Source organism: Synchiropus splendidus, chromosome 6, assembly GCF_027744825.2.
Source record: "Synchiropus splendidus isolate RoL2022-P1 chromosome 6, RoL_Sspl_1.0, whole genome shotgun sequence".
Lineage (NCBI taxonomy): Eukaryota > Metazoa > Chordata > Actinopteri > Syngnathiformes > Callionymidae > Synchiropus > Synchiropus splendidus.
The window spans coordinates 15,393,299-15,421,161 of NC_071339.1; the positions used below are offsets into that span (position 1 = coordinate 15,393,299).

The window sequence follows — 27,863 nt, forward strand, 5'->3', positions numbered from 1 at the left end:
ATCCAAGAGCGTTTTGGCGTCGTTTGGCGGTTTGAACCAGTAACTGCAGGTCAGACGCTTCTTGATAAAGAGAAAATCATTCCGTCGGTAAACACTCGGGTCATTGCGTGACTGGAGAAAGTCAGGTACACTTTAAGATGTACCTGCTCTGCTTAGTGAGCCTCATCATGGGCTCGCCGACCTTTAACACCCGCATCATGACAGAAGAGTCCAGATGAGACCATCATGACCTCACACCTTCTCTGTGATAACACTCTGACCTTTAGTCAAAAACTCGTCACACCCGTCAGGAGTCAAGTCCAGTATTAAACTTTCTCAAGACTGGTTGGTTTCAGGTGTCAAACATAAACCTGCAGAACTTCCATGTGAGTCACGCATGAACCGTCGTGCACTCTTTGAACCAAAATAAACCAAACCAAAATATCAGTGCCATTAAAATATTGTATGGTTGAATTTAACATTTAAAAAAGTGCAACATTGAAAATTTTCATGAAAAGTTAGAATATATTTTTAATATTTTTTGTTGAATAATTGAATTCAGGAAACTGCATATTGAAGGGTAGAATTTATTTTTATTGAGAAAATCAAATGACAGACAAATAAAAATAAGGAACAAGCTATCTTCAAAGGTGAACTGGTAATAACAAAATGAACGTGTAAATGATCTGTCTAGTGTTGGCCATATAATCACAGTCCAAATTTGGCCCTGCACCAACCACATTGTGCCGGTCAGTGACTCACTGAGTTGAGCGGTGCAGTGGTCATTGCGACGGTCCTCCCTCAGAGAGTGGAGGATCGTCTCTGAAAATTTGATGTGGAACTGGCCACCTGTATCCAGATGTCGAGTCTCAAGGTGGTGGAGGATCTTCTGCACTGGTGGGCATTTAAATTCCGTCAAGGGTCACGTTACGTGGACAGCAGAAAGTCTAAAAGTGAACTTACATTTTGTGACAACAGTGTTATAAAAATAGGAAAAAATAGGATATAGTGTAATATAACCACAGTGTCATATGCTTAAAATGTATATATTATATGTGCTTTCATTTTATATAAATATGCACAATATAAACCATAAGCATTTTCCCACTTTAATAAGTTCATTTTGAGGGACAACAAATATTGTAAAACTAGACCCTTTTTTAGGGAGAAAAAAATTTATAAATGGAATATTTCATTATCACAGACGGATTATATGGGAACCTAAAAAACATTACTAATGATTTATTTTTTTTATATTAAAATAAAATCATACCAGCATACATTATCTTTTCTAGTATTGAGCTGACTTCTTGAGGGCCTCATAAGTCCAAGCAAAGTGCCACAGGGGTGCAGACCCTTAATGTGGGCCACAGAAAGAGGTGGAAGACTCGGGGGTCACATTTTTGAGGGTAGGCCTGATTATGAGGTCAAGAGGGGACTCACAACAGCATCTAGAAGAAGTGTCGTGTAAACCGTTACAAGCATTGCATGACTTATCATTGCAGCTGTTTACAAAGAAGAACCATCGAAGGAGCAAAACAGGAAAGTGTGTGTGCTTATTCAGGAGAATGGGGGAGGGTGAAGTCACGCCTATGAAATGTGGACAAAGCTCATGTGTGACAGTGAGGGAGTCAGAGCAGGAGTCGCAGAGACAGGGGCTTGTGGGGCAAGGGGGAGTCTTCCAAAAAGGAGAGGCACTGACACGAGCTGATCGACTTTTAGGATGGAGGATGGAGTGGAGCAACAAGGGGAGGAAATGAAGGACCTGGTGAGGGCGGGCAAAGTCGGGGTCCCGCAGCGGGGGCTATTTCAGTCAGCCCGCTTTGTGTGGCTGAAAAACGAGTACCTCCGATTGGGGCTGGCTGAAACCCTCTGCACGTATGTGTTTATGGTAAGTCTCCATTCAGGCATTCATCTGTGCACTTCAGCTGAACCTAAACCTCTGCTTTTTCTGTTTTGAAGCATGTTAATAATTGATTGTAACTGATAAAGCTTCACTGGCAACAAAACACGCATGTTGCAGTCATGTGACAGAAGTGTTGCCTTGTGATTGGTGGGCCCAGGAGGGTGAACCGGGAAGTTGTGTGTGAGGAATGGTCGGGCAGCGCGCCACATGAAGACATCGCAGGAGTCACATGCTTGTTGTTGGATGGGCTTGTGACCCTGAAATAGAAGGAAAATCTATGGCCATGATATGAGGCGCACATGTCCAGTCACACTGACCTGCTGTCTCACACAGCAACAGGGCAGGAGGTCCCCACTTCCTGCTGTCAGAGCAACAAGCTATGAGTGTGTGTGTCTCCGCACAAGCACATACAGAGATGACAAAACTGCTGAACTCAGTCAGGTTGTGTTGCACATTTTAGATGATATTGTCTGACTATGCCCCTCCTGAAGGTCATAAACTAGTCATGTTTACATGTGACCTCCAGAACTCCTTCTATGAAGCAGTTGTCCTGTAACTCCAAATATTTCACATGAATTTGTTATGTCATGATGAAAATATTTCTAAATGATTCACATGCAAAAATGTTTTGCTCTTCAGGATTTGCTTTCACTCTCTGCTGCTGCCTCCCTGCAGGCAATGCCACGTGGAGAAGTTTGGAGACGAAGTTAGGCAGGACAGATGTTCGCACACGCGAATAGGCAAGACAGAGTTGGACCATGGATGATGGAGATGAAGGAGAGGAGGAGGACTAGTGAGGTTCATGATGAAAGAAGGCATAAGTAGGAGGACAAAGATGGTGGAGGACTTGATGAGAATATCTCCAATAATAAATGACAGATCAAGAAAGTCATTTCTTCCTCACATGGAATGAAGCAGTGAGCCTAAAAAGAGACTTGTTGCTTGTTTGTCGCTATACATGAACTCATGTGTGCAGGTTTTTGGTCTTGGATCGGTGGCGCAGGTTGTGACGGGTCACGGCTCGTACGGCCACTACATCAGCATCAACCTGGGCTTTGGACTGGGCGTCGCCATGGGGATTCACATCGGAGGGAAGGTCTCAGGTTAGGTTCCCTTTCTGACTTCAAACACTAAAAAAATTCCACTCATGAGGCAGAGTAGCAAGTGCAAAAGTGACTGAGTCAACATGCATGAATACATTTCTTTCACTTGCAGGGGCACACATGAATGCAGCCGTATCCTTCACCATGTGTGTGTTCGGCCGCCTGCCCTGGATGATGTTGCCGTTGTACATTTTTACTCAGTTTCTGGGCTCATTCCTGGCCGCAGCGACGATTTACGCCGTGTACTACGGTGAGTTTTGGGAATTACATTCATTGAGGACTGTGCTTTTTCACTTGAATTTATTTTACACAGTGATACTTCAACAGGCAGAAGATGTTTTGCCGCATGTTGTGGATAAAAAATAATAAACTGACATATGTGGTCAGTTACAGGAAGTGTGCGCTAAAAGACAACTGAAGATAATCGATATCTATTCCCAGAAAAGGACATTAACGTTAGGAAGAGCGTCAACTGAATTTTCGGCCAAGAAGTGAAATATCGCACAGAAGCGCAAATGGTAATGTTGTAATCAGATTGAGAAACTAAGGAAATATGAGCCACCAGTCCATGCCCACCAATGGTCTTCAAAACTGTGTGAAGGACATTAACTGTTTGCTTATATGTGGATCTTGAGGATGTGTTCAAGTACAACATCCGAGTGACCTTCTCTTAGTGACCTCCTTCATTCTTGACCTTCTTCCTCCCACTGACCCTGTCATCCACAACAGGGGCAGGTAGTCAAGCTGGAAAAAAAAGGGCTCCTGAGTCTTTCAAATATAACACATTTAAACGTGAGCCAGTTAGAAAAAATAAGCAAAATAACAAGGCCATTTTTAATGTGTTTCTAACAACCAAATAACAATCCAAAAAGATCCTAGTGAAACAATACTGAGGGTGACCACACAAACACCATGTTTGACTGATGCTGGCGATGCAAGGAGCCGCCACATGACTGTTGCACGGCGTGGCATGAGGAAGTGTGGGAGCTCCACAGTGCTGGTCAGGAAATGATTCTCACACAAACTCTCATGTCTGGTCTGATATCAAAATGCATTTGGGCGGAACTGACAAGAGAGTAACTTTTTTTTTCTCAAGAAATGGTAGAGTGGCAGGGTGAGGGCCAGAGGCTGGTGCTTGAACACCACTGGTAGGATCTGAATTTAAACCTGCATTTCCGGTGATGAGACTAAGTGTGTATTGGCAGGAATATTGTCTCGCCCTGTACAGGAGATACAATATATCACAATATACTGTGATGCAAATAAAGTTTTCTCGACAAGACAGACAGACTGCTCGTGTAGATTTCAATTTATTGTATTTTGAACATAATATTTATTTCTCTGTCGACATTATTTTATTTCTATTTAAATAATTATAAATTATTAAATAAGATATTTGTGTGTCAGTCTAACTATTGGATGAGTTGTCTCAATGTCAAATGTGTGTTTTTGATTTCAGAGGCGATTCATGACTATTGCGGTGGGAATCTGACAGTGACGGGTCCGACGGCCACTGCAGGAATCTTCGCCACCTATCCAGCGCCGTACCTCTCTGTGACTGCTGGATTTGTGGATCAGGTGTGACGGCTGGTGATGACACTAACGGCTGTGTAGAGGACTGATCATTTGTGGGTTTGATGCAGGTCTTTGGCACAGCCATGCTGACCCTCTGCCTGATGGCTTTGTTCGACCAGAAGAACAAGCCAGTGGTGGCGGGAAATGAGCCCATAGCTGCTGGGCTTTTGGTGCTGCTCATTGGCATTTCTCTGGGAAGCAACAGCGGCTACGCCATCAACCCCACCAGAGACTTAGGACCCAGAATTTTCACTGCCATGGCAGGCTGGGGACTTGAAGTGTTCAGGTACATGTTGCTCTATTTATGCACCGCAAACAGGTCAAACACACAGGTTCAATGCACCTAACTGTTGTAATCCTTGCTTTGCAGGGCAGGAAACAACTGGTGGTGGGTTCCTTTAGTCGCTCCTCCAATTGGAGGCGTATTGGGGGCAGGAGTTTACAAAGCCTTCGTGGAAATGCACCACTCTTCAACCCCGGACGCAAAGCCGATGAAGGAGATGGAAGAGGAGACTTCTCCTCGTGAAATTGCCCAAAATAACCACAGTGACGCATGTGTGTGAGTCTGGGAGACAAAAACTATGATTGTAAATATATTTCAATGACAGAGAGCTGGTTACGTATGAATGACTTGAAAACATGGTGCTTTTAGATGACTGAATTTATTCCAGATAATGAAACAATTTGTTACAAATGTATTTTAAATGAAGGGTTTTAATTTAAAAAAAGTTGTAAAACATGTACTGTACATGTTACTTAAATACAGATACACAACAGGGATCTGATCTTGTAGCAGTAACTTCAAAATAAAAGTAAAAGTGTTCCAGCCGACAAAGTGTTTCAGAGTTGACATGCAGCACTTGGATTGCAGTTCTTGTTGACCTGCCTAGTTAATGTTGGTTCTTCAAGCAAGCTTCAGCACTGTTACAGCCACAAACCTTCAGCATTGTTACTTCACGCTTGTATTCATCCATGGATGTAACTTAAACCTGCCACGTTTCACATGAAATAAAGCTGTTGTTATTCCAAAGAAAAGAGTTTGTCACTTCTGATGATCTGCCTCAATAACGTGGTGTACACCATTTAAATAAATAAGAGCGCAGCTCAGGACACCAGCTTGCCAGATTATTGGATCAGCGTTTCACGCCGACGTTCTTCCCCACGCTGCCTTGGCTCTTTGCAGCACTGCCAGAGCTGCCCTGCGTCGTTGGTTTCTTCTTCGGAGTGGACACTTTTGCTCTGCTTTTAAATGCCTTTATAGGATCCAGCTGGTTGAGATGGGCGTCTCCGGAAGGGTCCGTCGTCATCGGCTCGCTCTTAAACGTCAGCGGCCGGTAGAGCGACGCCCACTGCTGCAGAAAATAATGACATATTTTAAGACCGAACCAAATGAAGAGTTCATGATGCATCCATGAGGAGGAGGCCCTTGGAAGAAGCTAAAACACAGACAGAAGTTTTGGTTTATCAACTGTGCCTGCGAGAGACACCAAGCCCGTGGGGCACAGCTACAGCTGAGTGGTTCAGGTAATGGGGTAAGGTTTTCACATCTTCAGCGGCGAAGTAAAACAAATGTCTTAACATGTAAATGCATTCTATCTTGCTAAATTATAAACTACAGTGAAGAATCTTTGACCTGATAGGAGGAATGGGAATCATAATCATAAGCAGTATATCGGGGACAATGTAGTGTCATTAAAAGTAAACTCTGCAACTTTGTTTTCTTCAAAGAGTTTTAAGTGAAAGCAAGAAGTAGCTTAAAGGCTGGTGATCCATGCGTGAGAGAATAAAATTTTAAGGTGTAATAGCTCATTTTATTAGCCATATCAGCCCATAAAACAGACTTTGCTACCTTTGCTCGAGGGCTTGGGCCATACGGGGTGAAAGAGTATTGCCACTCAGGCAGGCCCAAGTGTGTGACCATCAGTCGGTAGTAGGAGGTGAAGGTGGAGGTCAGGAAATGCCAGCACAGCGAGCGGTCAAGGAACCATATCTCACTCTGTTGTGCTACGACACCTGGTGATGTAAAAGCAGACAGACTTATAGTAGTGATGAGTAAGTGTGTGACTGAAAGTGACAGTACCTGGAGTGCAGTTCTTGTACACGAGGCACACTTTGCCGTTCCCTTCGCAAGAATCGAGCTCAAAAATGCGACTCCGTGAATCAAAGTGGGGCAACGAAGGACCAGGTGCCAATCCTGGGGAGACAAAATAACACTTTGGCAGAGCATTCGTCACATGTGACCAGGTGAAATACTTGAGAGTTGATATACCATCAGAGTTATTTTCCTCCCAGTCCAAGTCAGCCAGAGAGGGAGCGTTGGGAAGGGAGAACAAGGACACAGGCTGGAGCAGCGGGCACAGTTTAGCCACACCGTTGATGGTCATACAACCAAGGGGAACACATTCATCTGTACCAACACAAACACATCACCACCATTGACACAAGAGACACATATTTGGTTGACGTTTGTAAAGGGTCAGGACGCAGCCTACTATCTAGTTTAACAGCCCATGTTAGTGTGAAGCCGTCAGTTGTCAGGTAGAAGTCCCTCAGGTCCTCTGGCAGAATGCAAGTGTTTTTCTGGGGAGATAAAAAAAAAACATTTATTACAGGGCTGCACACACAAACGTTCAAGAGTTCAGTCACCTGCTCCCATGAGAGCAGACTCCTCTTCTCTGCGGGTTCTCTCTCAGCCAGACGAACGTCCACCACACCAGGCATGTTCTCTGTCAAGACAAGCAACATCAAACATCTGCAGTGGCTACTCCAGGCTAGCTTCCGCAATACAAACCTAGTATTCTCGTAACACCCAGTGTCAGCCTCTCGGCCACTCCTTTATACACTAAACTCTCTTTGGCTTTCTCCATTTTAATATCCTACAGAGGGAGCAGTGTGAAATAGCATCCTTACGCCTCAGGACCAAAACAAAACAGCTGGCTTCACACACGGAAGTAGCGCTCACGCGTATAGCCAATAGAAACACGAATTTCAAGAGAAGGACCAATCAGCGCTTCGCATTCTCCTCTGAGGCGGTGCTATAATTCCTTAGCAACGCTTGGCTCCCGATGAATGCTGGCGGTTGTTTCAACATGGCGGCGCCTCCGTTGACGGACGCGGTCATAATAAACGGCGGTAAATGCATGCTACAACGCCATTGTACTGACTTCTTTTTACCGGAAAAATGCACACCACCGACAGAAAACTAATTTCATTCAAAAACGGGTCACTTAGTCCACATTCTCTGTAGCCTGAGAAAGTTATAGACTTTTGAGGAACTGCGGCGGCTAACAGTTAGCTGGCGGAAGCTACAGATGTCGGGATTGTCACCGTAAAGCTAGTGTTATGTATTATTGATTTGCTCACGTTATAGATGACTATATATGTAATTCATATTTGAAGGGGGGTGGTAATCAACTTCACAATGATTTGGCAAGCTGTCACATGATGTTAAGTGGTGGTCAGTACAAACGATTCTGAATGTCCTCTGTTTAAAACTTACCTTTTCATTTGGGCGCGTCTCATGACAACTTTTGATCATCTCTTGTCCTCTATCTCAACTTCTCTGACCTGTCTGTTTTGAACTCCGAGCAAAGCAAGAGTAACCAGAAATGACCGTACTTGACTGCAGATAATACATAGAGGAAATATTTATTCTAGCCCATGCTTTTGCTGTGTTCCACAGAGGACTCCTCCCCACAGGATTCAGATTCTTTCGCCCCCTTGAAACCGGTATGACTGTATTTTTAGATAACATTGATTGGAACAATTCTCAGCGTGTCGTTTTTTTTTTGCACAGGTATCTTTTGAAAACAGCAGAATCCAGCACCAGGTGTCTCTGAAAGATCTCTGTGCAGATGACAAACGCCGAATTGCCAACCTCATAGAAGAACTGGCCCGGTATGTCAACGCCATGTTGTTTCTATTTGAGGGTGATGTTCATTTTATACGAGGATAATAAGTTTTTAGATAAACGTGTGTATGAGTGCAAGTATACTCACAATAATCGACTGAGTTGAATCAAGTTCAGGCAGGTTAGAGAGTCAGAATTAGACTGAAGTTTGTCAGTGGGAATAAGTGGACAGAACAGGATCTGGAGACAAAGTTGGGGATGGCTGGTTGTTTTGAACATGTGAAGAGGAGAGACAGTGTTGGTTCAAGAATGATGTATCTGAAGGAGAGGAAATATCAGAGTGGTTAATGATGGATGAAGAAAGTGTCACTTGTGGAGGATGAGGAGGTTTGCTCCACCTTTCTTTAGCAACCATGTCATTCTTAACGCAATTGTTGACTACTTTGCAGAGTAAGCGAGGAAAAGGAGGAGTCTGTGAAACGTCTGAAAGATGAAAAGGGACATTTTGAGCGCAAGATCCAACAACTGGAGGAGCAGAATCTCCTGATTGCAAAAGAGCGAGAAAGTATCCTTTAAGCCTTATAAGTCAACACACAGTCAAGGTACAACATGTAATAATAACTTTTTTATGAACATCATATGAACAGTATAAGAATCACATTCGCATATCACTATACAATACTTATTCTTGCCACTGGCACATACTGTATATGTTTATAGTATTGTGTTTTTCAGTAAATATTTGCATCCTGTCGTTGCCAGTTTAAATTAACATCATGGTGTTTAAACTATCGAATACCTTTTCGAGAGATAGTAATTTGTGTTCGTATAGACTTAGAGATTTATAGTGTTGTGTCTTTGTGTGTTCTGCAGGGGGCAGTATTGTTTAAGGCAGACATTTGCTAAGTCTGCGTTTTTTTAAATGGAATTTTCATCATAAACAAAAGATATTTCAAGTCATCGTAATCTGTGTCTGAATTAAATTTCAGAGTGAATGATTAATTATAATTAATCTTTTATACAGTTCATAATGACAAAAAAACAAGTCTTGTTTTACATGGATTGCCTTGCTTGGAAATATATTATTTATGTTGTTGCCCTCCCCTGTCCTAAAGAATCCATTCACGGTGAAACACAACTTGGCCAAAGTGCAAATTAGGTTTAAAAGACTGTGAAATCTGAAGAGTAATTAACCCGGCTGGTAAATTGCTCGATTGGCAACAGAAACGAAAAAAGGAGAGCACAACTCAATTATAAGCATTTTTGGCTGGTTGACTTGGCATTTTCACCAAACTTTTAAATGCTTTTAATATGGTTATTTAGACGGCAAAGTAGTGGGAGGTGGGGAGCCTGGGGGAAATGCTGTACTTCCTCAAAGGGCAAGCTGGAGTCAAGCACACACCTCTTAGACAAAAGACACAGGCGTACTTGTAAAGGGTTCCACTCGAGGCGAACGCGCTGAACTTTCGTTTTGTCATGTCCGATTCCATCATGCCTTGGTTTATCTTATCAAAGTGAAGATTTTTTTTTTTTAACTTAGTGTTCCCAAATCCACCGATTAATCAGCTGAAACAGTTCTCGGATGAAGGGAGATAGCCCACTGTGAAGATGCTTCATGGGTTGTACCTTGTGAGTGCCACACTAGAACTGATAACACAGTTGGACGTCAGAAGACATTTGTTTATTTAATAGGCATGTCCAGTCATAACATTGAACAAAGCAGATTTGAGTGTCAATTCTCCTTGTATTCGTTGCATCACATTAAGTAAAAGGTCACACATCGGCCATGGTTGATCAAAGAGACAAGATGTGCTCATGACTTTTAATCCATGAACCATTTCTACTTAGACAAATCGACATTAAGGACGTATGTCGTCATTGCACTCCCAAAACAAGGAAAATGTCTTTTTCCAGACCATTATGTGGGTGTTGTACTGTAGCTTTCTGGCTCTTGACCAGGACCTACAGTTGCCTCTTCGATTCAGAGTAATGATTCACTCAACAACTTTGATGTTTATACCTCCGGAATCCTGTGTAATTTTTCCATCTTGTGATTTTTCCATCTCAAGTATGACTTGTAGCTCCTGCTTTGTAGTGCAATATGACAGCCAAGTACATTTTCTTAAGAATAAGCTCCTAGTTCTTCATACCTGAACTATAAAGAGACGTCATGGCTTTGCTTATTTAAATCATTTGCTAACAATACAGAAAGAAGCAGCACTTGAGCCAAATGTTGGTGTAATTGTGACAGGAGCCAGTGATACGTTGGAACTCGCAGACAGAATTGATGGAAAAGTGATGCTTCGTGAAGCTGTCTTATTGATCAAAGTCCAATGGATGGAATCTGTGATTATAGAACAGGCATTGCCATCTTTTGCTCTTTAACTATTCAGAGCAGTTTTTCTGGAAACATCAGAATCGTTTTCATGTCAGAAGAATTAGATGAGAAATTAATGTTATAATGACATAGCTTTAGTATGTGTACTGTCACACCTAATACATATTTTTTCACTGTGGATGTTTATATCATATCCACATACTGCATGTCTATGATTTTTTTCAGATTTGTCATTTATTCCTTCGTAGTTCAGTCCAGAGGAACAATTAATTCTGCGTACTTCAAACGCAGCTATGTAAACTGTGTCCTGCTATTAATTTCCTGTCACCGCCTGTTTTCAGACACATTCATACCTGTCAGTCTCCGCCCTCTTACGCTCATATTCCCGCTAAGGCTCAATCTGTTCAGCACAGTGTGCTGAAGCAGGCATTAAAATATTCCCTCCTTCTGTGCAAATTTGTTCCACCTTGAAGTGGATTTCATTATTTTATTTGAGCCTCGGCCTGACAGGGAAGTGAATCATTTTGACAGGGCCTGTCTGAAGCCTCTTCAACCTGAGCCCTTGATTCAGAGTATTTTTGGAGCAAGGGGGAGGAGTAAGTTATTGTTAGCATTTAGGATCTGTGATGTTGACTTGGGGCTAGTTGAGTTCTCAGCCCTCACTGGCTGGAATGTGAGCATGGGGATGAAGAGAGGTGGAATCTTATCAGAGTCGCACTGCTGTTTGCTGCTTGTTCTTCTCAGACTTTTTCAACATGTCAAAATTCACTTACAACTCATGAATCGCTTGTTTCCAAATCCAAAGTTTTTGTACTTCTTATTTCAGGGTATTGTTCTCTTGTTTAGCTTCTTTTTTTGTCACAACAGTGTAGTTGACTAAAAGCTCCAAATTCTCCCATCAGTCCTTAACGTTCTGATGAATTCAAGAAAACATCTACTCTGTTTTGCCCTTATTGCTTTAAATATCTTAAAATAGACGTCCGCTTCTGTGCTTGTGTCCTCAGGATCAACTTGATTGTGGCTTTTGTAGTACTTTGCTTACAGTTGACCATGAACTTCTGGTTTAGTTTACATTTAGTTTTGAATAGCTAAGGAACTCTGACCATGTATCTGTTTGGAAGTGTTTCTGCACTTGAAGTTGTATTTAAATCTGAACAGAAAGCCCATATTAAGTCTCTTGGACACTGAGATTGTGTGAAAGTTGCTGAAATATTTAGAAAAATGTCCTTCAAAAAGATCAAAAACCCCTGTCGCAACACTGCATGGAATAAAGATACATAAAATATGTAATTCTCATGCATATTTCTGTCCATTATTTATTAGTTATTTATTCATTTCTGTTTCATTCCAAAGAATGCATTTTGAATAATGCATTAAAATAGATTCAACTCAATGATAAAAAAAAGATAGGGGTGGAAAAATCAGGGAAACAGTGGTCCATTGTTAAAATTAAAGACAACAACATCAACACCAACAAAACAATTTTAAAAAGGTAAAACTCAATTGCTGTAAAAATGTCTACTTGAAAAAAGTGGTGGTGGATTGTAATGCCAAACTGGACTGGTTGTTGAAAGGAGTGTTGTTGAACGGATTTTGTGAAGCACAGCGTGCTTCACAAAATCAAGTCCACAAAGTGAGTTAAAAGAAAAAAAACTGAATTAAGTGTGAAAATATTTCAAATCGGTCGAAAGACAAACATCTAGATTGTACATCTAGATTGTACATCTAGATTGTACATCTAGATAAATACTAGATAAATTCATGTACACCATAAAACTGGGCTAAACTTGAAAGGGAAGTTACGCCATGTGTTCTTCAAAAATACAGCAACCTTGAATGTCTAATTCCCTGGACTGGCTTCACACCCATGCTGGGAAACAGCTTCTCATCATCAACTAAGAATGTTTGCTGTTTGAATGCCCTGATTAGACTCAACCTCCTGTGAGTCCTTCTCTGCGAGTGCTGTATTATAATAGCACGTTGCTAGACGCTTCACATCTGTAGAAGTGGGTGTGGCAAACTACAGTTCATGGTCGTGGTGTGGCGCACAAATCTGCTTTCTTTCATGCGTGTTTCCTTTGATAGAAATTCTCATCTGGTTGCAGCACTTTTTAAATTCATTCATCAATCCAGTGTGTGCTATCCATTTTTCATCATCGAGTGACTGAGACGCAATTGGATCCAGTGAAATCCATATGATTGTCTTGAAATAATTTGGCTGCCATTTATTGGCTGTCGTGTGGATTTGATGACTGGTTGATGAATGCATGAGTGTTGGCTTGTGTGGCAGCTGTATAGTCTGCTCCAACTCATCTACAAAGGCAGCAACAGTAATTCTGTCGTCCTTGTGGTGCCCTCAAGCCTTCCCACATTCCCTCCACTGACCAGATTGTTCACTCCGTGTTGAGATGCTGCAGTTAGACAGCGTGTTCAATCAAAGCGTTCTCACATATTCTACAAAGTTTATGGAAGCTGCAGCTGCCATCTGAAGTCTGCTTCTCAATTCAAACTCACTTCTGTTTCGTTTCCGCAACCAATTGAAGCCTTGTAACAATGAAAAGTGTCCTCTTATGAAGTGCCGCGCTGGCTGTTTTCCTCTGTAAGACTCCACTTTGAACTTCGATTCCCTTTCAAATGGGGAGTTTTCTTCAAAGCGATGTTGAGAACTCATCAGCCGCAGCAAGACGACCACCATCATAAAAAGATATGGGCTGCATAAAGACGCGTTTTGGTCACCTCAGATGGAAGTGTGTGCTCTACCTGCTTTATTGCTCAGCAGTTTGTATGCAGGTCTAAACTGCACTGTTTAGGGTGACTGAGTGCATTCTAGAACTGTTTAGTGAACATATAACAGTTTGTGTATTGGCTCTCTATTTTAATCTCCTCTCTGTGCTGCTGTGGCCGTGCCACTATCATTAGCGGGCTCCCGAGGCTCAGCGGTGGTACTGCTCCAGATTAGCTTTCTTGTGTCTGCCAGCTCTCTGTCTGGCAGCGAGCTTGGCATGGCCCTGCCCCGCACAGCTCGGCCCGACCCAGATGGTGCGAACTCTGTGCCACAACAGCAGCTCTGATTTTTGCTGGCCTCCTTTTCCCTCTTTTCTCAACTTTGGTGTTCTCACTACTTCCCAGTCTCACTGTGAGCTTGGACTTTTCTCTGTCAAAAGTTGTGTCAAAAGGCTGTCGTCCATTTCCATTTAGTCGACTTGACTGTCAAGGTGCCTTCTGTAATGTTGCTTTTTAAAGCCACCCTTTCATTGATAGACCTGTTGTGATTTTTGTTATTTCACACAAAACAGTTTTTAATGTTCATCTGTTTTGTACGATAGTTTTGTCTTCTTTTCCTTGCAGTTGTCTACCTTCTCTGTATTTCCTATCCTTCCCATTTTGCCTTTTTTACTTTTTTGTTCTTGCTATGCCGCTTTCTTTCTCCATTTTATTAATCTCCATTCTGCTATTGTTTATTATTTTTGTTATTCTGTCCTCTGATTTTTTTCTCCTTTGATGCCCTTATTGAATCTATTTTTCTTTCTCCTTCCTCCTGGCCTTATCTCATCCTCCTTTTCTTGGTCATATTTTCTCATTGTCAGTTTCCTCTTATTTTATTTTGTGGTCCTCTTTACTTTTTTGCTTGTTGATGTTTTGGTTTATAGTTAATGTATCATTCTTCTTGCAGTACACATTCTTTGCATCTTTTTTAATGCCTTTTCATCATGAAACTCATACAGATTCATTTCTTTCTAATTTAATAAAACAATATGAGAAAGAATTAAAAATGCTTGAAAAGTATATTATATTTATCTCCTTCATTAAAAAGCAACCGTTTTCTTTGCCTCAGTTCTTAACATTAATAATTGTGCATTTATACACAATGGACTTGTGCTTTGAAGTATTATTATTTTGCAGTATAAAAGTGAACATAATATTCTGACTGATTTGCTCATTTTCATGCTGTTTTGGGATTGTATTCTCTGTGGCAGTGTTACACCTGTCTTAAAACTGGATACCACTCAACCATAATTTCCTTTTTATAATTCACTTTTCTCACTGCCACCACACTCAAGGCAACACAAAAATCAGTATTGTGGGAGTTGAGGTGGTGGTGAGATGGTTAGGAATTGTCTCTCCTAATGCGTGCATACACAGTAACAGACACATGTCTGCAGCTTGCTGGAGACCGGGAACCTTCATGTTTCCCAAGCAAGTTTAAAAAGAATTGAAATTTGAGACGATTTTGATAAGTAAACTCACATGTCTTCAGAGGTTGTGGTTTTGGAGAGCTTATGGTTGGTCATCAGTCATGCTACCGACACATTTTTCTTTCCAAAATATAATTTAATTCATCAAATGAGTATGATTTTGAGATTCTGTCTGTCTGTTTGCCCTGACGTTTGCTGATCAGACATGCACCAGCAATACAGAGAATGTCAGGAGCTGCTGGGACTCTACCAGCAGTACCTTTCTCAGCAACAGGTGAAGCTCAACCAGTCCATTTCTGAACTGAACCAGATGTCGGCCCAAAACAAGGTATTTTAATTAAAGAATACACTGTGACCGTTTCTTAAGATGCTTGTTTGTTTCTTCTTGTTGTTGTTTGTTCTTTATTTTGTGTCAGTAAGTCATTACCAGAGTTGAAGAATGTGTATGTAATCCTGTTCTCCTCAGGTGCCACCTAAAGCGGGATCCACTCGCATAACAGACAGCCAGGAACCTCCTTTGGATGGCTCTTATCTCGGCTTTACGTCCACTCGAGCGCACAGAAGTGGCGGTGGAAGGCAAGGAAATGGATTTGGCAGCAGTCTTGCTTCTCTTTCCAGTGATGGTGACTTTAGTTCAAATGATAAGAAGCCTGGTGGCAAGTCCAGGTCCCACCACAGACATGCTCTCCATCAACACAGTGGCCATTCTAATGGATGTGAGATGAAGCAAAGGGTTCCTTGTAGCTGCTATCCTCAGGGGAATCCTCAGCACAGTTATTGTGAGAGGTACATTTTGTTCCTCTTCAAATTTGCTCAGAACTTGTATCAAAGAGAATCATGCGCATGATTACCTTCAGGAGCCACTGTGGGAGTAGCATTCCCTTACACAGCAAGGAGGCGCTCACCAGCCCTCTGCTGGGGCACAGGAGTTGGGAGGAGAAGAGACACCAGCTGCTGGTACAGAGAATGCAGCTGGAGAAGGAGAGGGAGAAGCTGCAGGTTCGGTTGGCTGAGCAGGACGAGAGGCTCAACAGACAGAATCAGCTGCTCAGCCAGTCACGACTCAACTGCACAAGGTAAACCTTCTCAGCAAAAGCATGGCTCTAATGTTGTTGTGCGAGTTGTGACGGACGTACTGAAAACAGTTTTCAGGAAGCTAACCAGTCGCTGCTGAGCAAGAGCGGGCAGAAACTGGTGGGGCATCCTCCTGGGTAAACTTTGCCTACACAAACACATCATGACAAGCAGCAACACAGCCATTCATTTGTGTTTTCAATGTTCCCCAGTGTTCTTCCTACTGAGCACAACAAAAATGTACCTCAAGACCAACCGGATTCTGCTGCCGGTAGGTCTTAGACAATCCGTCATACTCTACACCAGACGTGGCAACCCGGTCCTCAAAGGGCACAGGTGGTGCAGATGTTTGTTCCAACCAAACAAGCACACACAGTTGAACCAATGTGGCTGTATCTGAAACAAGCAACACCAGACTTGCAATAAAGTGATTATACACCTGATTGCTGAAATGGTGGAAGAGGGCACCAAAACCAAAAACCTGCACCCACTATGGCCATTTGTGGAGCTGCCCACCATGCTGTACACGCAACTTTAATCTAGGGACGAGCAAGTTATTCTATAGTCACACACCTTTCTTTGAACAGAGGTGTCGATGAGAGCCAAGAGAGACGTGGGTACATCGCCTGCTGAGTCTCCTGCGAGCCAGAGAGCTGCAACCAGTCAGTCAGTCAGTACCAGGTAAGAGACCGTCCATGCTTGGATCATTGCACACTAGATTTCAGTAAGACAAATAGTCTGTAGGAAGATGGTGCTCCAACTCTTGTCCTCCAGAATAATGGTCTGTATTGCATGTTTTTGTAGTTCATTCTGTGGACACCTTGGTTAATAGGTCTACATTTGTGATTCGAACATGTCACAAGTCAGTCATCATTCTGATGCAAAGGTGTTTGTAACATAATAAAGCGGCAGCCGCAGTTTCCTGTTTTGCTGTTATTTAGCACCCACTTGCTTCTCATAAGCCAGAGGGAATGGAATGTTTCGATTATTGCCGCATCAAGCATTTACAAGAGTCCTTAGTTTTGTACTTTTTGGTATTCTAAACTAGAGATTTTACCAAGCGTGCTTGTGCAGTGCCCAGGTTGTCAGGAGACATGCTGCGTTCCATTAGTCGGCTTAGTGGGGACTCTGCAGCAGGTGTAATTGAACGGTCTTCTGGATGCACATTCTGCCCTCCATTCTCTGGCTACCACAGAAGTAGAGAGAGCAGGAGTGACGGGGGAATGTTAAAAGTGTGTTCAGGGGTGAGTGAGTGGTGAGAGCATTGGTTAAAGTGAGAAAATGGGAGGCGAGGAAAGATGGAGCAGGTGAAGATGGATAGAAATGGAAGTCGTGAGAAGACTGAGTGTGGAGAGGGATTCTGAGTGAGTCTCAGAGTGCATACTGTGCAAGGAGACCATTGCTGTGGCATTAAAAGCTTATCTGATGTTAGAGGTTAAATTTTATTAGGCATATGCCTGTATGCCTCGAATGTTAATCACTTACGTACATTTTGCCTTTATTCATTACCTAGTTTCTTTATTCAGAATGGTGATCAGCAATTTAGAGTGGGAAAGGAAAAGGTGATTCTTTAAAACCTTTTAAACTTTGCTGCTTCCATTAAGTGAAAACAGCTCAGCTCAGGCTTTTCTTCTACCACAGAGAGAGAGCTACCAATTCTGTGAGATGACCTACAATGTCACACGCTACAACTATGCATTCAGACCTCTTTTAAATTCTCTGTTCAGTCAGAGGTTGACAGCAAGTAAATAGAAGATCTCCTTGCATGTTTTTGTTGATGTTTTTGATCCCTCTTTGAGAGTTCACTACTATCCGTGTATAGAGGGTTGGCGTGTTAGCAGCTTTCCTGGACCCTTCTTTACAGAGGACACGGAAACTGAGCAATAATAGGTTGACTCAAAAGCATATAAATGGCATCAAATGAAAGTCAAACCAATCTTATCAATAGACAAAAACATAATGTTTCAAAAATGTAATGGAATCTTCAGTCGTGTCCCTCTGCAGTGACCTTTTTTCCCCCATCCATCCATTTTCTCCCACTTATCTGAGGTCACTAGGAGAAAGAATTTCCTCTCCTGTGATTCCTCCTCTGACATATCTCTAGGTGTTCCTACGTCAACTGAGAGTAGAGTGGACTCATCCAGGTGGCTGGAGGCACTTCATATGTAGACATCCTGGCTAGTTTTCCAAACCGTCTCGGCTGGTTTCTCTCAAGATGAGGTGGTCTTTCTCTCAGCCTCCCATATCTCTGCGTCTGTCTTGTTCTTTTGGGTGTTATTCAGAACATCACAACATAGGTTACTGCTAAATGCTGCTTCCCCCTTTAAGCTCCATGGACTATAACCTGCTCTGCTCCAGTATGAGCACACCTTTCGATACCCATCTCTAGTAGGATGGTATTGGGTTCTGGCATTGTGGAACAATATGAGTTCTTGCCTCTCTGTATGGAACCACTTGATCTATGAATGGACAGTGTGAAGTTTCAGTCCATTTGTGATTGTTGTAAAAAAGATGAGCCCTACAGGTGCGTCTTGCTCCGTGGAGGATGGGTTGGTGTCTAATTGTGCAGCCGCTGCTATTGCAATCAGCTTTTCTAAATCCAAGGTGAACGTCATAATGGAATTCTCAAACCACAGAAAATTGGTTCTTGCTAAAGGCAGGGGTCTTGAGGGGTCCTATTTGTCAGTGAGGTAGCAATTATATTGGAGCTTGTCCCCACTGCTCCTCCATTGCCTGTAAGCTGTTCCCCCACTGAGCACGTCCTACTCTCAAATGGTAGAATGAGCAGAAACATTTGACATTCATACAGCAGAAGGAATGTGTCTTTCTGACTGCACCTTTAACCATGATGATGGCTTATTGGGTAATAGTGTAGGCTGTTTGTGTGAGGTTAAAGGTTTGTGTGCTTTATGTTGTTCCATGTCTGGGGAGTGGCATATTGCTCTTAGTGTCTTAGTGTGAGAAAATATACTGAATGTCGTGTTGTTGAGACTTGGCTGGGTTCTTCCTTAAGGAGACGGCGAGGAGTTTAGTCAATTTCCTATTGGTTGCAAGAGATTGGGAAACTTGAAATGAAGTCTGACTTTCCGGATCCATTGACCCTAAGTTAGCAATAGATGACGGATCGTCGGTAGCATTCTCTGATTCTGAATCAGATTAATGTGACTACCTTTGTATATGAAATGGGTCACCAGCTCTGTCTGGAAAAGTATGGGCTGCTTTGACATAGAATCCAGACCAGATTCCTCCTCTTCCACTTGACAACGACACGACCTGCTGCTGTCAAAACCTCAACCGATTCAATCTTCATGTGCAAATTGTCAAACAAAGCCTGGGGTTAACATTAAGTGACCTTCTTAATCCCTTCATGAATCCTTTGCTAGTTAGTAATGAGACAGTTCCAGCACGCCCGCCCATCTCATCTCCGTCCTTCCTGCCATCGCCCGCCTGCTATTGATCAGTCGGGAAATTGACATGCGGGATATACACAGTGGCCATTATAGATTTTTTATCTTACTGTTTGGACTGCAAATGAATAGGGGCGCTGGGGCGAGACGGCTATCTTTAATGAAAGAGAGGAGTCAAACAAGCTGGGAAAGTTGCAAGAGAGGAAGCTACAAGAGTTTTTGGAATTTCTGCGCCTGCACCTGGCAGCCAGATGGACAGGTATGTGCATATTCTCCTAACTCTTTAGCCATTACTAGAGTTGTCTACGCTTGAGTCTAAATCCTGTATCAGGGAAGCGATATTTAAAATCTTTCTCTGAGAGTTCTGACCTAGGCAGATAGGAAACAACGATGGTGAGGTTGTAGTTAACAGAAGTCTAGAGTGTATTTGCTATTTACATTGTTCAGTTTTCATCAGCTCTTAATTCAGTCTGAGTTGCCTTTAGACTACTAGATAGATAGCGAAGTTATCCCAAATCAAGTGGTTCCACCTCATTTTAATATATGCCTTTGTCCTTTTATCTGCGTTACACGACACAAGGTAAGTCCTTGTGGAGCTCTCTTTATTGCACTGATTATTAAAGAGCTTAGCTAGAAGGTCACGATCGCACTACAGAGATGGTCAGAAATAGGTGCTTCATAACACCCCTTAATGTTCGGTTAACACAGTGATATGGACCAGATTAATGAAAGGTCCCTGACTCAGGCTGGTTCTAATATAAGGGTCTCACCGAGAGACTCAGTGGGGCAGGCAGAGATATCAAGGGAATGTCTGTCAAGAAGCTATAGATTCTGGTGACATGTTTAATGAACTCTGATTTAAGGTTTGGGGGATGATTTTGGCTTATGCTGAGTTGACAAGATCCGTTAAGGTGTATTGAAAAGTGCTATTGTTACAAAGTTTTCTCCTCTATGTGTTTAATTTGCTGGATCTGCTCTGGCCCAAATTTATGATTTATGATCCGTCGGGGGTAACTAATAACTTTTCACAAACTTGTGCCAATAAATTAAGTTCTTTGTTCCACAGTGCGCCCTCAGACATTGGCACTGCAGCTCGACTTTTGATATCTCTCTGCTCCCCACTTTCACCCCCCCCCCATATCCGACCAGACTGTACCCCCACCCTCTCATGCTGTTATAGATTGAGAACTGATGCATTATTCATCTTCGACATGTCGTTTGTTGATGGATGGCTGTTTGAGAGCTCTGTCCGTTAAATAAATCAACAAATAAAAATGCAAATTCTCACATTTCACCAGCCAAAGCCCCTCCCCCATGATCCCTCGCTGCCCTCTCTGAGATCCACAATGCTGCAGTCGCTTCCGCTCTCTTTCACCGGCTCGCACTCACTTTTTCCGTCGGTGCTGTTGACAGGCAGGAGACCGAACAAGAACACATTTACTTACTTGGGCATTGCTTACTTTTTGCGTTAGTTATCACTCATCACCCTCAAACATGCGCATACATTACATGAGGTGCTAGCGAAAAAGCAAGGCAAAGCTTCTCCAAATGATTTTACATGTTTTTTAACAACATATCAAGGGCCAGCGTTAGTGTGGTGAAGGCAAATCACGCCATGATTGGTTGTTCTTCTAGCATGTCCATCCCCTGACCACACGCATGCATATCAACAAGCAGAGATCGGCCGCACCTGAGAGCGGTGTGTCGAGCGGCGTGATGCAAATCAATGCGGCTTTAAACGAGCGTAGAATGATGTTAGCAACTTCAGTGGAGCGCGCTTTAAAGAATTCATGTTTTGTATCTGGAATAGCCATCGTTCGGCTGTGCATACACTGAATAATTTATCAAGCCAGCCAGACTGAGGGATTGAATCTCTATTAGCTTAATCTCCCCTGTTTTGGTTTATTTATTTCACTGCACACACCCTCATTCTTATTCCAGGAAAGAAAGCACAGGTTCATCTCCCTCCTTTTCCCTCACACCTGCAAAAAAAGAAAAAAAAAAAAAGGTTTCCTTCCAGGACGCTCGAGTGGTTTTGATTTGTTAACGCTGCTTGTTAGGGTTCAGTGGGCAGGATTTCTTTTTCCGACTCCGAATCAAGATTTCTTTTTATATTGGCTGTGTTAACAAGGGAAAGGGGAATATTTCGGCATTGAAGTTCACTGCTTTTATTCCGTGTGTTGTTGCTTTCGTTTACACCCCCGAAAGAAGTTGAGCCGTGTGTCCATTTCTTCGATACAAACGCACAATACAAGGAGGCTCATTTAAAACTCCCTGTCCACTGGGCTCTGCTGGATGCTGTGCTTTTGAATAAAGTTTGTGCTCATCCACCCGCAAAACCACAAACTCAGTTCAGTAATTCCAACTTCTGCTTTTTTTTACAGGTTGGATTTTTCTGGGGTTGAGTTATTGGATATCTTCTCTCCAGTCCCGGCACCAAAGCAGCACAAACAATCCACCCGAAGGCCCACAACACTGCAACATAGACCCACCTTCCCCACACCAAAGCCAGTCCACAGAACTCTGCACACTCCTGCTGGGAGAAATCCTCAAAGTGCCCGACTGGACCTGGAGGAAAGCCAGATACTGGAGGATATTTTTTTTATTTGCTGACAAAGAAAACCATGAATGTCAGAAAAAAAGCCTTTTTAGCTTTTATTTTTCTGAAGTTGGAAATGGTTGAAGTGGTTCTACTGATGATGATGAAAATTCAAATAAAAAGTTTTTATTCAAGTTCAGAGTAGACGCATGGAGATCTTGCGCCTCCATATTGAACTATGGTGGTTTAGGCATCCGGTTTTGACTCACTTGACATGCTGGAGAGGTAATGTCCATGGAAATGGACTTCTGAGACTGACATTGGACCTAGTGGTCACGAAGAGTACTATGTCACCGTCTTAAAGCATCTCAATGCTATCATGGGTAGTTGAGGAGTAGTAGACAGCTCTGGATGGATTGACTAGCTCTTGTATGGAGGTATAGGTGTTATGTGCCACACCCCAATCATTGTGGCATTGCCAAGAATGTATACAGGTACCTTTCTGTTCAGCAGTACCTGGCTTGTCCTAGACATTGGGAGAGTCAGGGCTTGCTGGAGCAATGAGTTTTCTTGGATTGCGTGCATTGGAATGGTGCAGACCCTGTGGAAGGCAGACTTTACAGATAGAAATACTGTGAATACTCTTAGAACTACTCAAGCTTAGGCTTGTCTTAGGCTTGAACCTAAGAGTAAATGCTGGGATGGCACAATGGATGTCTTTCCTCGTCCACAGTTTCACCCTTTCCCACTGCAGCAACTCTCTTTTCTTTGATCTTCCACATAGAAACAGGTCCTCAGCTGCTTTCGTCATTTCCAGACCCTCCACCATCATTCAGACCCAGAATCTTCTTCAGAATCCACCTGTTAGCATTCAGGGCCATCCACTCACTCACTCTTCTTTACTCCTTATTTCCCCTCTCTGTTGCCTGTCCTGCCCACACCCTCAGCTTCTTCTTCTCGCCGTTCTCCTCACTGCCCCCCCTCCTCACTTTGGATTTATTCCCCATGATGATCACACAAAACTCACCTGTTAGGTTCCTCAAATTCATTTGGTTAACATGTTGTTGTATCTTCTTCCATTGTGTTGTTTTGATCTTGATATTGTTGAGTGACCTTGACCGTTGGAAAGGTGTCCTCACCTACGCAGAGGTCTTGCTTTACATCTGATGTAGTAATTATTCATACATGTTCTCATATACAGTCTCAAATCTTCAAAATCTCTTAAAACCAGGAACTAATGACATCACACAGGACACTTAATTCTAGACTGTGCTTTATTATTGGGCTAAGCTGAGACGCTTCATTCATTTAAAATTACAAAAAAAAGAGTCCAGGGGACCAGAGAATGGTGCAGTCTGGAAAGTGGGGAGCCAAAAGCGCACTGCCCAATCAAAAGCTTAGCTTGTTAGGAACCTGGCAAAGCTTAAAATGCAACATTCATATCCCCACCCGTCACATGTGCTGAAGTCAGGAAATACAATTCCAGAATACTTTGTAATCCACGTGAAGTCAAAAGGTGACCGTTTTTTGGAAAATGAAAGCACTGAAGAGATTTGCGTGAATGAGTGGATTTTCACTGTACAAATCATTGGAACAAGATCGGAGCTCTGTCGGAAGCAGGATGAGGAAACGTGGACGCAGACTGGGGGGGGAATGTCGTGAGAGCAGTCTGTCTGCGATTAACAATTCATCAGATATTAGCAAGTAAAGTGACCTCGGGGCGTCTGCCGTTGTGAACACACATCTATGTTTGTAAGGAAATTGGGGAATTATCCTGATTTATTTATTCACTCAGCATTTTAAATCATGCATTTACAATGTTTGGAAATATCCTCAGTGGCAGAAATGGGCTTTTGTACAAAACTATGACCGGCTGATGCGAAGTAGTTTTTTTTTTTTTTTTTTTGGCATCATCGCAGAGCTCAGATCTTGAGATTCAACAGCATAAATAAATAGATATCAACAGTTGAATAAATTAAGAAATAAATACCATGATACATATTTGTTTTTGACATCACTTGGTCTCTGGGAACGGTTGAATCTGTCATCAAGTGCTGAAGGCAAAGATCCTGCAGACAGGAGCGATGATCATCTGAGGACCACAGCAGTGCGTCACACGTCATATAAAAACTATTTGGTCACGTACCAACTCATAGAAAAATAATGCCATGAAAGCATGCATATCTCAGACATGAGTTATAAATAAATATCTAAACAAATAGACAAATGATTGAACCCATCAAAGTATTTTTTATAAAATAAGTCAATGCTCTCCCTGACTGTATTCTGAATAAATGCCTTGGTCAGGTCCTACTGTTTGTACCTAGCAGTTTTTTTAACCTGGTTTTTAATGAGCATTATCATGTTTTTCATTCATATATATATATTTTTTGAGTGTTTAAAGTACGTAAATACTTTATCCAGTCCTTGTAGATAGAAGTAAAAGTCCTATAAAATATGCAAACCTATGTACAGAGGAGGAGAAAAAAAACAATTTACAGTATTTTCATCGGCTTATGTATATATTTATAGATATTTATAGTCAAACTTCTGCTCTGTTGTGTGTTGTCAAACCACTTAGTTTATCTTGTAAACTTGCAGCTTAAAGTTAGAGCGAATGGAGATGAGGTGCTTCGAAACGCTTGGTTCCCCGTACTGGGTTTGGAGTTTTAGTTGACATCGGGGATATTAGAAATCCTCAGTGGCTTTTTGTGAGATTAATACATGGCATATTGCAATAACCCAGCGGGTGTACTGGCGGTCTTGGGTCTGCACCATGCGAGCGGTTACACAAACAGGCATCCTCTTGTGTTGTTTGCCACATGGGAAGGTAAATGTTAAATTATTCAACCAGCTAAAAAGGTTAGACACAGGCGCAAGGGAAATGGTATAATACGCGGTTTATAGGAAAACCACCCAACAGGAAGCTTCCAAAGTGTCATATCGCCTTTTAAATATTCATATATATAAATATTCATCAAGTAATCTCCCGACGGCTGAATGTGTATTCAATGTAGAGTCCAATAAATCTAAGTCTGTTGACCTTCTGCAGGTACATAGTATGTTCCTGAACCATTTGGGGTGCGGAATTAAACGCAGCATCGGTGATGGATAGATGGCTCTTCACTTTTATTGCTTCGTTTTACTGTTTCATTTTATCTTTTATGTCTGTTTAATTGCATGACGGTATATGACATGAGGCAGTAGAACACTTTTTAAAGGATATGCTTCGTATCGAGCTCTGGACGGGAAAGTCTATAAAACCTTCACGATGGGTCCATCCTCTTTTTAAACATTTCAACTTCCACCTTGTAATTCTCAACTGCGCCGTGTCTAAAGTCATTGATTTTTGTCGAGCCGTGGACATGCTCCGAAGCTCTCTACGTGGCTGACAGGCGATGTGGATGTGACGGTGGTTTTGACATCATAATAGCGCGTTGGCTGCTTGCAGTTTTCTTATTCACTTTTTTTTCTTTTTTTTTTTTTGAGAGCACAGTGTTTGATGGCAGGTGACAAGGCACACCTTGACATGGTGACAGCCCATACGCTACATGCACTTTACCGAAGAGAGCAAGGGTTGTTGAGACATATCCGTTTTGGTTCAAGTTTCAAAGAGAAGTTTGTGTGTGTGTGTGTTGCTCAAAAGATATGTTTGGAATAGACGCGAAGATACGTTGTCCTTTTCCTCTAAAATAATTCAGCCTGATATTCTTAAAGCCTGCTACTGAAACGTGGCTTTTTGCAGATAATATTTACACCATGTTGTATATTTTAGCGCTAAATATGTTGTCCGAGGAATGCCTGCTTTGTTTCGGAAGCGGTTCTTCCCGAGCAAACTCCAGCTAAAATCTACAAAAGGAATTGTACAGCTCAACATGGTCAGTAGCCGTTCTATTTACAGACACACACATATATAAAATATGTGCATATAAATACATATATTTGTGATTAATATCTATTTATCCATATATACTGTATATATGAATACATTTGCTTGAATGCTTGTTATACATATACTGCAAATATAAACAAGTCCATATATTTCAAATGTTTCTGATGTTATTCTATCTATGAAGTTAGGATGGTAAGTTAAAAAAGATAAGGCTGTGATGCGGAGCAGCCCCTCCCATGCACTCTTGATCCCTCCCCACCCCGAGATAAAATGAGAAGAGGAAAAAAAATAAACATTTCCAGCAATTGTAAACGAACCAAGTGAGAGACCCCGTCGGAAATAGTTTTGCCTGTATTCCAAAAAAGCATATCAGCAATATAGATGTATATATACACACACGTGTTGTATATATTCCAAATGTACAATTATGTTTAGGTGCAACTCCTCGGCCAGTGAGCGCTGACTGACGAGATGCGGTGGTCCGATTATATTAGAGCTACAAGTCCTCGGCAATAAAAATGTTTGGTCTTTTGGTCCCTAAAACAACTAAGGAATGACAGGTAAGACTCCCTGGAGACCGTTGCTATGGCTCTCCTTGGCAACGGTATCCACTGGAAACGGACAGGCACTCCGAGCTAAAGATGGCCGTCCCACATCGAAGCCAATATGTGTCCTGAAAGTACCACATTCCACTCATAAGTTCTCACGTGGAGAAATAGTTCCTTCATGAGTCGAGTCTTTTTTTTAAATTGGTCTTCAAAGGTCAGTCGCTTCGAACCATCGACACCATCAAACGGAAAGATCTCCTGCGGCAATCCTCGATTGAGTTTTTAAAAAAAGTTTGTTCTTGTTGGACTTTTTGACATCCATATTCCCTTGAAGTGTTCAGCGGGATTGGTCATCGATCGTAGGTGTGGTACGGTCTCTTGTACTTGATCAGTTTTGTGGTCCAGAAGAAAAAGGTAGCCGTCAGTCAAGCAGGTTTTTTTTCTTTCTTTTTTCTTTTTTTTTTTTTTCTTTTTTTTTTGGGAAAGTGGTGTGTAATGTGTGTGCAGAAGAAGGTCCTGGGGCAAGCTGGTACAAATTCTTGCTGAATTCAAAAGTTGCAATACATCCAAAAAGGAGGTGTCCTTGACTTGGTCGTTGCTCGTTCTCTCTCTCTCCTCTGCACCGGAGCGGTGATCCAAATATTGTAGTTTGCACTCAGTGGTGGGTAGCAAGCGGTTGACACACGATTCAGCCTCACAAAACCTGCCGAGACAAGACGCCACTTCAGGTGATTGTGCTCCAATACATCACAACTTTGAAACATGGCGCTCTTAGGTCCTGTTTATTATAAGTCAGTGAAGCGTTTCTGCTGTTTGAGTCTCTGTCAGAAAAAATTTGGCTTAAAATGAGGAAACGTTGTGGAGCAGATTGGATGATGCAGAGGTTATATCTTACTTGACTTTCATAGATGTAGCGCTCATGCTGTTACTGATCACAGACTGGGCCATGTGACTGCTCGACAAGCTGCTCTGCCAGGGGAAGTGGGCATTTTAAAAAGAGATGCCAGCCTAGTCGTGATCAAATGTTTGCCAGAGACTCCAATAGAGGCCCCTCTGGGCTCGGAAGTCTCGTTTCGAATGGAGCTGGATCCTTCTTTTGTGTTTGCTTTCGAGTCCAACAGAGAGCTGAACTACCAACCTGGGCTTTTGGTGGACGGAAAGTGCTGAGTGTGCACACTGAATTCCGTGTCCACTTGCCAGTTTGTTGGGGAAGGTTTCATGGCTCCGAAAGAGGGGTGAGCAATTCAAGAAAGTAGAGCCTTCATATGAGGGTAAAGGGTAAAGGTGATGTGACTTATAAAATCAGGATAAAATTGTTGCATAACGCACAATATTTCATATTTAATTCTATATTAACTCAATTCAAAGGCACTTTGAATTTGTTTTCAATTTATTTTGAGGGAAGCACAAGCAGAAAGTGAAAAGGTGGAATGAAAACAAATCGAAACATTGATGT

At 42.2% G+C, this 27,863-nt stretch overlaps 4 protein-coding genes across 12 annotated transcripts in view; 2 read left to right on the forward strand and 2 right to left on the reverse strand.

Moving 5' to 3' along the window:
- The first annotated feature begins 1,635 nt into the window (after positions 1–1,635).
- aqp7 (aquaporin 7) lies at positions 1,636–5,649 on the forward strand. The gene is made up of 6 exons (XM_053867316.1): positions 1,636–1,870; positions 2,862–2,988; positions 3,101–3,238; positions 4,448–4,566; positions 4,632–4,849; positions 4,934–5,649. Exons 1-6 carry the CDS (start codon positions 1,703–1,705, stop codon positions 5,124–5,126), a joined length of 963 nt encoding a protein of 320 aa, XP_053723291.1. The 5' UTR covers positions 1,636–1,702; the 3' UTR covers positions 5,127–5,649.
- tpgs2 (tubulin polyglutamylase complex subunit 2) lies at positions 5,193–8,224 on the reverse strand. Of its 3 annotated transcripts, none has more exons than XM_053867319.1 (7): positions 7,355–7,507; positions 7,210–7,289; positions 7,056–7,143; positions 6,833–6,970; positions 6,644–6,757; positions 6,413–6,576; positions 5,193–5,912 (listed from the first exon to the last, which is right to left on the reverse strand). In XM_053867319.1, the coding sequence occupies exons 1-7, from the start codon at positions 7,428–7,430 to the stop codon at positions 5,697–5,699; spliced, it is 876 nt and encodes a 291-aa protein (XP_053723294.1). In that variant the 5' UTR covers positions 7,431–7,507; the 3' UTR covers positions 5,193–5,696. The 3 variants fall into 3 exon arrangements, with proteins under 3 accessions (XP_053723294.1, XP_053723295.1, XP_053723292.1); XM_053867320.1 differs by lacking the exon at positions 7,355–7,507 and adding an exon at positions 8,063–8,224 and having other exon boundaries at positions 5,194–5,915; XM_053867317.1 differs by having other exon boundaries at positions 5,195–5,915.
- Positions 7,622–24,055, forward strand: kiaa1328 (KIAA1328 ortholog). 3 transcript variants are annotated; one of them, XM_053867312.1, is made up of 11 exons: positions 7,622–7,695; positions 8,246–8,292; positions 8,360–8,460; positions 8,863–8,978; positions 15,151–15,275; positions 15,414–15,733; positions 15,805–16,023; positions 16,093–16,158; positions 16,234–16,292; positions 16,609–16,702; positions 21,813–24,055. In XM_053867312.1, exons 1-11 carry the CDS (start codon positions 7,629–7,631, stop codon positions 22,039–22,041), a joined length of 1,443 nt encoding a protein of 480 aa, XP_053723287.1. In that variant the 5' UTR covers positions 7,622–7,628; the 3' UTR covers positions 22,042–24,055. The 3 variants fall into 3 exon arrangements, with proteins under 3 accessions (XP_053723287.1, XP_053723289.1, XP_053723288.1); XM_053867313.1 differs by lacking the exon at positions 7,622–7,695 and adding an exon at positions 7,759–8,020; XM_053867314.1 differs by lacking the exon at positions 16,093–16,158.
- The window catches only part of celf4 (CUGBP, Elav-like family member 4), a 110,094-nt gene continuing 105,458 nt past the window's right edge, over positions 23,228–27,863 (reverse strand). For all 5 annotated transcript variants that reach the window (XM_053867311.1, XM_053867310.1, XM_053867307.1 and 2 more), the window contains exon 14: positions 23,228–27,110. The gene's annotated coding sequence lies outside the window, so the exon portion shown is untranslated. The remainder of the gene's footprint in view (positions 27,111–27,863) is intronic.